At 51.1% G+C, this 11,640-nt stretch overlaps 1 protein-coding gene across 1 annotated transcript in view; it reads left to right on the forward strand.

Moving 5' to 3' along the window:
- The first annotated feature begins 7,256 nt into the window (after positions 1 to 7,256).
- Positions 7,257 to 11,640, forward strand: part of LOC143639739 (arylsulfatase D-like) — a 13,093-nt gene continuing 8,709 nt past the window's right edge. Inside the window, exons 1-2 of the mRNA XM_077107778.1 lie at positions 7,257 to 7,332; positions 9,683 to 9,832. Coding sequence (XP_076963893.1) covers positions 7,274 to 7,332; positions 9,683 to 9,832 — 209 coding nt within the window. The 5' untranslated portion in view covers positions 7,257 to 7,273. The remainder of the gene's footprint in view (positions 7,333 to 9,682; positions 9,833 to 11,640) is intronic.

The raw sequence follows: 11,640 nt of genomic DNA on the forward strand, positions 1-11,640 counted from the left end.
CAGGAGGCCGAGACAGGAGGATTGCTCGTTCGATTCTAGCATCAGTAAAAATGAGGTGCTAAGCAACTCAGTGAGAGCCCGACACTAAATAAAATACCAAACATGGCTGGGTATGTGGTGCAGTGGTCAAGTGCCACGGAGTTCAATCACCAGCACCATAAATAAATAAATAATAAAAATAAGAAACAAAATTCTTAATTGCATCACTGATCTCCTTTTAACTTCCTCAAAAGACTTAGAATTTCGAATTTCCTGATGCAATAACTTTTCCAGCCAGGTACTATTTAGTTTGTAATTTTAGAGATATGACATGTATAAGACTAAGTATACAAAAATGGAATGTAGAAAAGGACTTACAACTGTTTGTGGAAGGATGGAGAGCTAGGTAGGATAATGGTTTTCTATTTAGCTGGAGTTGTTAGTATGAATGTGTCGCTTGTTCTGATTAGATGTACCTGGTGTGAGAAATAAAAAGTCCACTGATCTATATTCAGAATATAGTATGTTGCCTTAAATGTAGAGTTGAGACTTAAGAAAGGCAGCCTGAGGGCAAGTAGAGTAAAATGGAGAATTACCGTACAGCCCCAGACTGTGGATGGGGCAGATCCCGAGTCCATGCACCTGAACCACCCTGGACACACAGGAGGTAGGGGAGGGGTCACCCTGACCAAGAGAGAAAGAAACAGTGTTGATTTAGGAAAGTAAAAACGGTCTACGTCCAAGATGCACTCAATCCAAGAAGACTTTCCTGGCACAAAAGGACAAAAGGAGGTGGGGACAACTAATGGTGTATTGCTTTATATACAAATATGTGGGGTTTTTGATACCAGGGATTTAACTGAGGGCTGCCTGCTGAGAGCCAATAGCCAGCGTACCCCATGTTGCTTAGTGGAAGGACTCATAGAAGTAGGACTTGCCTTAGACATTTTGCAGTGACATTGCATGTAAGGTGACCTTGCTCAAGGACCAGGGCGGATCCGGGTTTAGGGCGGATCAGGGTTTAAGGCTCTCCTTGGATTTAGGGAATTCCTGGTTTAGGACAATCGGGTTTAGGGCGGTTCCAGGTTTAAGGTTATTCCTGCTGGGAATAGGGCGTATCCTGCTGCCTGAGTTCCCCTTGAGTCTCTCCCGGAATTCAGAGAGTATTTGGGAGGCAGAGGAGGTGGATTTGGGTACAGAACATGGATTTCCCCAGAACGTGTTTGTAGACGGCCGGTGTGAGTTCAGGAATAAAGAATTGCTGTTTGAATCTACAAAGCTGTGAGTGGCTCATGATTTTGTGCCCAGCCAGACTGCGGCAGCTGCCTAACCACTGAGCCAAATTTCCAGCTCCTCTTTACTTTTACTCAGGGTCTGCCTAATTTGCTTAGGGCCTCACTAAGCTGCAGAGGCTGGCTTCAAACTTGCAATTTTCCTGCATTAACCTCCCAAGCCACTGGGATTTCAGGCATGTGCCACTCTGCCCAGCAGCATACTTCTTTAAACAGCCCAGTGGGAAACCCAGGTGAAGATCTGGAAGTTGGTACACCCCATAGTACTTTGCCAACAAGAAACTGGGGTGGGAAGTGGGGGGACCTTGTGAACCAGAGGATAAAATGCTGACTGTAACTTGCCTGCTCCCCCAGGTGTTCCATCCTGAAAGACTCTCAGCGAAAGCTGTGCTTTTTCTGTACCCGTGTCTCTTCGTCTTTTAGGGGACACACACTAGAATGGTGGCAACAGAAGGTTAAGAGAATAATCCTGTAAAATGGGGCCCACCATGCTGACCTGCACATGCATTCTTTTCCAAAATACATGAGGTTAAGGAGTTACTGAAAACTCCATCCTTGTCTGCAGTGCCAGTCCAATAATCAGGACACAGCTTTGGAGGGAAAATAAGTTTTATTGCTTTGTTAGTAAAGGAGAAGCCGGGGAGCTTCTGTCTCAGAGGTCATGGTTCTTCTCATCAGCAGGAACAGGGGGCTGATTTTGGAGAGGTGGGGTACCAGGGATTGAACTCAGGGGCACTCAACCCCTGAGCCCCCTCCCAGCACTATTTTGTATTCTATTTAGAGACAGGGTCTCCCTGAGTAGCTTAGCACCTGTCTTTGCTGAGGCTGGCTCTGACCTCATGATCCTCCTGCCCTCAGGGCCTCCGTGGAGAGTGGATATGGAAGCATCCTTTCACATTCTGACCAAAATGAACATTCCAGGCTCAACTTCCATCGCAAGCTACTTTGGGGCCTGAAGAAGGGCCTGGTGTCTGCAGAGTGGGGTGCCACGAGGACAATGGGAGGGGAGGCAATGACAGGATGACAGACATGCCACATCTTCTTCCCACGAAGAGGCTGGGTTCTGGAGGCTGCTCTTGCAAGGGGGAGGGGACATGAAGCTCTGTGACTGGGGACAGTGTCCCAGGCTCCTTGGGCTGCAAAGGTGATGGAGGGCTCTACACAGAGGCACTTTCAAGAGAGTGACAATCCCAGCATGGCTAACCCCCCAGGCCCACTTTTGATCAGCACCTGAGACCCAGATCAGGAAACGGTAATGAGCAAACTAGTCCCAACGTTGCCCCAGATCTCCCTCCTGGCTGCCTGAGTGAATGCAGGTCGGGGCTCTGGGAAATAATTCCCAAGTATCTCAATGAAATCATGAAGATTCGTAGAAGGTCATTTAGCAAGCAGAAAGCAGTAAGATTATAATGTGAGTCTTGAATCAATCATCACTCATAGCAAACTAAAGGTAGAGAACAATAATAACAGAAAGAAAATAATTCGGAATCCAAGTAGGAAATCGGAGTCACATCCTTACTGTGAACTTGGACTCTGGGAGTTCGGTTCATTCTCCAGCTTCAGCTGTCCATCAAAGCACTGCCTCTTCATTACCTCCTGTCCCTGCCCAGCCACAGGGCAAATTTGTGAATGGGCTGCAAACTCTTCCTGTGTTCTGTGTTTCCTGCCCCAGGATTTCTGCTGAATGCTGTGACTAAACATTTAACCACTTGTTCCTCAAATTCCGCTTCAGATCTATTTCTGAAGAACATGTTTCTCCTCCCACATGAAGAATGATATAAACATTGAAATGGCTTAAGTATGTTTCATTAGCGCCACCCTCAAACCTCACTGCCTTGCTAACCCGTGTCCAATGAACAAGTCACCTTCTGGGTAAACTTGTTGACTCCTTTTCAAGCACATGTACCTCTTCCTTGCTCCTCTTCATCCTCACGTTTTAGGAAACTCCGTGGAGACTTGGGACAGTCCCCCTTCTCCTGTGGGCTGAGGCCAATGATTTGCTTTTATTCATGAGGGTGTCTCTGGGACCTGGACCAAAGAGGCCTCATCAGTGACACAAAATATCCCTGGGCCCAGGTTGAGGAGTGGGGTTCAGCAAGATATTGAAATGTTGTCAAGACATGTCAAGGGGCGACATGGTGCACAGAGAAACAAGCACATTCACCGAGATTGTCTCAGTATTACTCTGTCCCTACTTTTTAATTTTTAGAAAAAAAAAATCTTTAGGTGTAGTTGGACACAAAAACTTTATTTAATTTATTAATTTTTATGTGGTCCTGAAAAATAGCGGGTTGCAAGTTCTGAGCAGCCTTCAAAAGGAATCTGCTGCCCTTAGGGGGACCTTTATTTTTATATCTTTTTTTTTTTTTTTTTTTTGCAAATATCTTTCCAGGTAGTTAATAAATAACCTCAAAGCCCGAAACTTATTTGATGTACATACTTTTCAAGAGTCACAATCTTTTCTGACATATTGATTACCTGAGATACATTGAGGACATGGTTTAAAATATTTTCCTGTATCCTTTGCCAATCATGAGTAAGATTTTACATTTTCACCTTAATCATTAGGTCCACACTGTTGTGGGGCAGGTCACTCAGAAAACACACCAAGTCCCAGTTCTGTCCAAATTGACAGAATTTAGCTGGCCAGCCAGGGACAGCTCCCTGCAGGACCCATAACTCTCTCTGCAGGAACAGCCCCATGCCTGAGCATTTTAGGACATTTAAAGATAAAAAACACACCTGGGTGGACATAGCTATAAGCAAGTAGGTGCAGAAGCTGAATTGGGCATTTATCGAGACAATGCAGTGGGCACATTGGTATTCCCCACAGGACTTTCCAGGTTGGCAGAGCAGCAAGCCAGCAGAAGGGAAGTGGGTCCAAATGACCCTAGTTCGGTACAAGTTAGAGAGTGGTTACTAAGGTCTAGGCAATCAATCTCTGACAAGGGACATTGCCCAAGAAAAATGGAAAGCAAAGAGAACAGTTTCACATTGTGTAAGAATTGCTGTTTTGTGTTGCCAAGTATGCTCTGTAGGAAACCATTAATGGGTACAGAGGCGGGGCTTTCCCATGGGAGAAGCCTTTCTTCCATCATATGGAGTCTCAGGGTAAAACGGAGTCTTTTGGTCATTGCTCATGTAACCTGGCCCTTAACACTATACTTCACAACTCGACTACAGGTCTCCTGGTCTATTATTAACTTTTAACTTTAAATCATACCTATAATTATTTCATTAACCTTTAACTTTAAAGCACACCTACAATTATTAGTGACTTTCTTACTTATAATCTAAAGTTCCAGTAAAACACACTTTTTTTTTAAGAGAGAGAGGAGAGAGAGAGAGAGAGAGAGAGAGAGAGAGAGAGAGAATTTTAATACTTATTATTATTATTTTTTTTTTAGTTCTCGGCGGACACCACATCTTTGTTTGTATGTGGTGCTGAGGATGGAACCCGGGCCGTACGCATGCCAGGCGAGCACGCTACCTACGCTTGAGCCACATCCCCAGCCCCTATAGTAAAACACACTTAAATTAGTAAAAGCCCTATTATTCCGAAGTGACTCTAAAATATATCTATATTAATTTTACATTCTTCTATTTTTAATTTCCAAAGTAATTTCCTTTTTTTCACATGACCTATTTAATTGCTTTCTTAAAGAGTTTTCTTGATCCTTGGTCAAAGCACACCAAGTCTTGTGTCTTGGTAATCTTTTAACTAAAGGGCAGGCTCTGCTCCTCAACCCATTTGCCATTAATATTAACTATGTCTTTCTCAATTTCATCATGAATTTCTGTGTGAGGCAAAGGAGGGTGTGTTAATGGGGTGGGGGGTGTATTTTTATTAGCCTCTTGTCCTGGAGGGGAATACTATAATCTTCCTTTAATTAAGCAAGCTACACATGGTGGTCCTTGTACACTTGGCACAGCGGTTGTTTTTCTGTAACTAGGCTGTTTCACGAGTTGTGCCTTTAGAAAGGGTGGGGAGATCAGTGTACATTGTTAACCCTGGGATAAACATTTCTTGTCGGTTAGGCTTTTCTCAGGAATTTTGATTTGTAATCTTCTCCCTGTGAATTTCTTTAGGAATGACACTATTGTTTGTATCCTGAGAGATACTGAAACACACCTTGGGGCCTGTCTCAATTGTGTCCTTGGTCTCATTCTGGGAATTTTCCTGCATTCTCAGGCTACGTGTACTTTTATTATGGATTGACGAGTGCCCTGTTCTCCATATCATGAGGATCATAAATAAAACACTTAAGATTCCCCTTGGTTCTGGTTTCCAGATGGTGTGGTCCTGCCACAGCATCCCCCACACTGTGACCCTGTCAGACAGCGGATTACAGGAACCCCTTCACCAACTCCTGATTAAAAAACCCCAGAAAAAAAAAAAGAGAGAGAGAAATTTAATTTAAAAAAAAAAAAAAGAAGAAGAACTGGGAAGTAGCTTCAGCAGAACCCAACATGCCTGCTCTGTACTGAACAGGTGATTGGGAGCTGCCTAGGTGGGGAAGCCCTTCACCCCAATCTTGAAGAGTGGCAGCTGTCAGATCAGGGGAGGCAGGCAGCGACCAAAGGAGGCAGATTTAAAAGGGCCACTGAACAGACTTTATTGAGTTATCACTCCCGGAGAAGCACTCAATTAAACCCACGGAGGGGACAGGGGAAGGGTCTGAGGAGAAACCGTGTGGAAGCTCGACCGGACTGGACTTTTATGGGGCTTACAGCAGGAAGGGAAGGGCTTGGGACAGGAAAAGGTGTTTTTAGGGTCCCTTGACCCTTTGGAGTTGGTCAGGGGCGTTGGCTGAACTCCAGGATTGGCCAGGGGGTCCTGCTGATTGACAGGCGTTAGTCAGGAGATCTGGCTGATTGACAGGCGTTTCCACTGGCATCTGATTGATGTTCTTGAGGGCTGCTTTGTTCTAAGTCGCCACTAAGTCGCCACCACCAACCTAACAGCAGCTGCACTAACTGCACTTAAGCATCAGGAGCTCCTAGGACCTCCAAATGATACCGAGGTTACTGGTGAGGAGTTCTGCCTTCCCACATGTTGAAGTTTGAACGTTAGAGGAGCACGCGGAAGCAAGCATATAAAGCAGGGTTTATTTAAAAAGGGGGGACACAGACTTCTCCTGGGAGGGAGAAGGGGCCATAGCGGGTGTCCTGGTATCCCAAGAAGCAAGGTGCTCTGCCCTTTTTATGTGTCCTAGGCTTCCTTGGTTCTGCGGCCTTCTTCCCCTCATCTTCCTCCTTCCTGGGAACCTGACTAGGCCCAGGGATGCTCCTGAGCTGGTCCAAAGGTGGGAACCAGATGAGCTGAAGGGGGAAGGGCAGGGTGGAGCAGCCAAGGACAATTAACCAAAAACCTTGTAGCTCCCCATAGGGAGGGGCAATTCCTGGGACAAGCTATCTTAGCAGCAGATTGGCTCAAGGGCAGGTTCTCCAAAAGGGTGGAGGGAGGGCTCCGAAGGAACTAACATTTCAATCCCTCAGGGAACAGTCTCCAACTTGCCGGACTCATCAGAATTGGCCTCACTCCATTTCCTTGTCTATACTGACTGCCGGTTTAATTCTGGCTTCACCCCAGGGCCTGCGCGCACAAAGGAGCAAGAGTCCGGCACCCTGGAGATTCCAAACACGGAGCCTGGTGGAGCTGAATTCGCACCAATTCTAGGACGGGGGGGGGGGGGGGGGGGGGGGGGGGGGGCTGTCCCAAGACATTCTGGAAGGAATTTTTTTTAAAAAAGGGTCCCATAGGCCTCCCTGGCTGCCTGGAGCAGTCACCCTGCTAGGGCTCCATCCAAAGCCCCAGCGTCACCGGGCGGTGGGGACCCGGAGAACCAGTTTTCACGCGCGGAGTAGGGAGGTTAATCGGATTAGGTGAGCCATGGGGGTCCTGGAGCGCGCCCGGCAGCCCGGTGGGCGGAGACGCCAGCGTGGGCGGGATCCAGCCCAGGTCTGGGGTCAAGGTCCTGCCCCGGCGCCAGCTCGCAGCCATGGGATCCACGCAGAGGAGTGCTCGCAGGCCCCGGGGACGCGCCTCGGCCACCGCCAGGTGCGCGGGACCCCGGGACGCGGAGCCACTCAGGCCTGGGGAGGGGACAAGCGCGAGACCCTGGGAAGGAACAGAGGTGCCCGGAAATGGCGGGTCACCGAAACCCAGCCCCGGGCGCCTTCTCTGCGCAGCCCGGAGAGCAGCGCTGGGGTGGGGCGCAGAGGGAGGTGGGGGGCCGAGCAGGAGGGGGGGCCGGTTCGAGCGGCGGAAACTGCGCCTGCGACGCCCCCACCCGGGGCCTCGGAGACTCGCCTCCCCACGCTGAGACCCTCGGGCCTCGGAACCCCTCCAAGACCCGCTCCCTGCCCCCTCACGGCTTGTGTCCCCCCCCCCACCAGGTCGGCACAGATGCGCTGGAGTGTCCCCCCACTAACACCCGCTCTGCCTCTCCCATTCGGAGCCGGGACCCCTCCCCATGGCCAAGTCCCACAATCTCTATAAGGCACGTCCCCTGCCCCACGCTGACACGGCTGGGACATACCCCCCTCACACATTTTTTAAGACACGCGGCCCGATGCCCCGTGTCTCCCCAATAAATTGGAAGCCCTCCGTGCCCCGTCCTGGTCCCCCCCCCCCCCCAGCCATGGCCTGTCACACACTCTAAGACACAATCCTGCCCCTCCCCCAACACGGTCTTGACCCCCGGCTGAGACTCCTGGCCGGTCCCCTCCCCATAAGGCCGTCTCGCCCCATCACTCCCGAAAACCACCGGGTCCCGACTCGGGGGCCCGGCTTGAGTCTCCCCCGCACGCCCCGCGCCCCCTCCCTGATGCTGCTGGGGAGCCCCCAGGAACAGTCTAAGCCACTGCTGTCCCGCTCCCGGGCCTCTCTCCCCTCCCCCCAGCACTGACGGTCCCTCCAACTCTAGGGCCGCCACTAGACCCCTGCGCCGCCCGGTCCCCTTCTAAGTCACTCCCCAATTCGCTCCTGGGCCCATGTGTGTACCCTGGGCAGCTCCGCGGTGCCCAACACTGAGGCCCGCCCCTGTCCCGCCCCCAGCAAGTCCAGCCCCCCCCCACCTAGGGCACGCCCCTTGCGCCACCCCACGTTAAGGCCTAGTCTCCCCCTAGACAGGCCCTGGTGGTTTCCTGGGCGCGTCCCCTCCCAGCCTCAGCTTTCCGTTGCCCGCCCACACTGAGGCTCGCCCCTTGCCCCAACCCCAGCACGCCCCCTCTAGGGCACGCCCCTTGCGCCGCCCCCTGGAGTCCACTGCGCACGTTAGAACACGCCCCTGCACCGCCCTCCACCCTGGGTCTCCCTAGAAAGGCGCAGTCCAGCTGCAGGGCGCGTCCCCCTCGCAGCCCAAGCTCCGCGTAGCCCAACTCTCAGGCTGGTCCCGGTTCCACCCCCAGCACGCCCACCACCCCACTCTAGGACACGCCCCGTCCTGCTCCTGGCTCCCAAGTCCCCCATCCCGCCCCAGCGCAGCTGTGCCCGGCCTTATGACCTCCCCTCCCACCGCCCACTAAAACCGCAGGGTGCGGACCTCGACTCCTCCATCCCCGCCCCCCCGCCAGAGCTGGGTCCCCCTCCCAGCGCTAGGACTCGCCGGTCCTGCTCTGGGTCCTCCAGTCCGCCCACTGCGCCCTCCAGTATCCCCCTCTCTCCAGCAGAGAGACTGGCCTGGGATCCCCCACTCCCAGGGCGCACAAGATCTACGGCAGACCCCGCCCCTTCCCTCTGGCTACCCTCCCCCGCCACACACACACACATTGTGACATCACAGTGGGTCAGAAATCTCCCAGGATTCAGTTCCCGGATGTCCAAAAATAAGTGGGAAAAAGCAGAAAGTGAAAGTCTTGTAAGTCAGGCATTTGTCACAGCACATTGTTACAACTGTTTTATTTGGTTATGATTTGCCCTGTTCATCCTTTGCTGTGCCTAGATTATAAATCATACGTTATGACAGTCATGTACATGTACTGGAAAAGTATAGGGTTAGGTACAAGCTGAACTTTCTACCTCCCCTGAGAGTTTTGGAATGTGTCCCCGGAGGACAAAGAGGGTCCCCTGCGCTGTTTTCGTGGGGTTGAAGTGGAGGGAACCTTCTTATTATGAGGGCTCAGGTTCTGATTGCTTGCTGAGAATCTCCAGTTTGGGTGCAGGGAGGAAATGGGCCTATCAGCTCATCTTGATTGTGTGGCCATGAGCAGTAGTGACTCCACCCTGGTTCGCTTTGGGCTGTTGGACCTCGTGCAAAAGCAGAGGCTTCCCACAGCTGGATAATTCTCTCGGGGCTCAGTTAGCATCATAGGAGATAGATAGACCCCTGACATCTACATGTGCATGGTGTATACTTTGCATGCCAAATCTTGTACATTTATTTTCTGCCTTTTGTTTTCCTCTGCAGGGACTCCACGCTGCTTCTCCTCCTTCTATGTTGGCTTCTGCAGACCTGTGAGCCGAAGTCACCGAACGCCTCCAAGCCAAACATCCTGCTGATCTTGGCAGATGATCTGGGCATCGGGGATGTTGGTTGCTATGGGAACCACACACTGAGGTAGAGTGCGGTTTGGGTGGTGGGATGGTGCTGTGTGTGTGCAGTTTAGGGGAATAATTCACTTAAAATTGACCAGTGCAAATGAAAATTTCTTAGTGCTGCGGATCTCAGCACCAAACATGATTCTTTTCCAAGAGTGAAAATAGCCCTCTCAAACAACTTGAGGCCGGGCTGAGTTTGTGAGGGTTTTCCTGGGGCTGCTGTAATAAATAACCCAAAACAAAGAGACTTAAAAGTAATCCAGGAACCACCCCCCCTACCCCAGCCCTGGAGGGCAGAAGCTGGACCAGGGTCCCAGCCTGAACTCCCTGCATAGGCTCCAGGGAGGCTCCTCCTGCCTCTCCAGCTCCTGGGGCTCCAGGTGGCCCTTGGCAGAACAATATGGTGACCCCTCAAAAGCTTAAGACTGAATCACAATATGACCCAGCAATGCCACTGCTGGGTTCAGACCCAAAGGATTTGAAAGCCGTGAGTCCAAAAGATACTCACATATCCTGTGTTCACAGAAACGCTGATCCCCAGTATGACTGGAGACTATGGAAAAGTGGGGGCCAAGGAGAAGGTCTGAATGGGGGTCTTTGGAGGCCAGAGGATCTTAGAGAGTGTGGGGAGTTTTCTTATTTTGGCTAAACTGTATGGAGGATTACACACAGGCTTGTAAAATTGTATTCTGCTCTGAGCCCTTTATTCTCAGGGTTAGCAAATCTCTAGAATTTTACCCCAAATCCATCAGCATGCATCTTATGTATCCATCCATGAACGAGCCATCCCTCCACCCACCCATCTGTCCATGTTTTCATCCAGGCATCATCCATTTGTCTATCTGCCCATCCACCCATGTTGGATGGACAGATGGATGGGTGGGTGGATGGGTGGGTGGATGGGTGAACGGATGGGTGGATGGATGGGTGGACGGATGGGTGGATGGATGGGTGGATGGATGGATAGATGGATGGGTGGGTGGATGGGTGGGTGGGTGGGTGGATGGATAGATGAATGGATAGATGGATGGATGGATGGGTGGATGGATGGGTGGATGGGTAGGTGGGTGGGTGGATGGGTGGGTGGATGGATGGATAGATGGATGGATGGGTGGATGGGTGGGTGGGTGGGTGGATGGATAGATGAATGGATAGATGGATGGATGGATGAATGGGTGGCTGGGTGGGTAGATGGAGGGATGGGTGGGTAGATGGGTGGCTGGGTGGGTAGATGGATGGATGGGTGGTTGGATGGGCAAATGGGTAGATGCATGGATGGGTGAATGGATGAATGGGTGGATGGATGGATGGATGGTTGAATGGTGGATGATTGGGTGGGTGGGTGAGTAAATGGATGGATGGATGGATGGGCAGATGGATGGTTGACTGGATGGGTGCATGGGTGGCTGGCTGGCTGGCTGGATGGAAGGACTGACAAGGTTCTCATGCTAAGGCTGGGTTCTTTAGCCTTGGTCCTACTGGTGCACTGGCCCAGATCACTCTCTGTGATGGGCCCATCCTGTTCATTGTAGGATGTTGAACAACATTTCTGGTCTCCACCTGCTGCTCACCAGTAGCACCACATCCCAAAGTGGGACACCCCCAGTGTCTCTGCACTTTGCCAGTTGTCCTCAGGGGAACAAAACTGTCCTTATGGGGGGCCACTAGGTGGTCAGCTTTGGGTGCATGAAGAACCAGGTCTGAGCTTTTATAGCTTAGCTCCCACCAGATGCAGCCTCCTCCAAGGTAGAAGAGAAGAGACTAGCCCCTGTCATCTGCCAGTCCGTGGGGGAATTCCTTGAGCGCTAGGGGCTGGGTCACTGCCTT

Source organism: Callospermophilus lateralis, chromosome Y (genome assembly GCF_048772815.1).
Source record: "Callospermophilus lateralis isolate mCalLat2 chromosome Y, mCalLat2.hap1, whole genome shotgun sequence".
Taxonomy (NCBI): Eukaryota; Metazoa; Chordata; class Mammalia; order Rodentia; family Sciuridae; genus Callospermophilus; species Callospermophilus lateralis.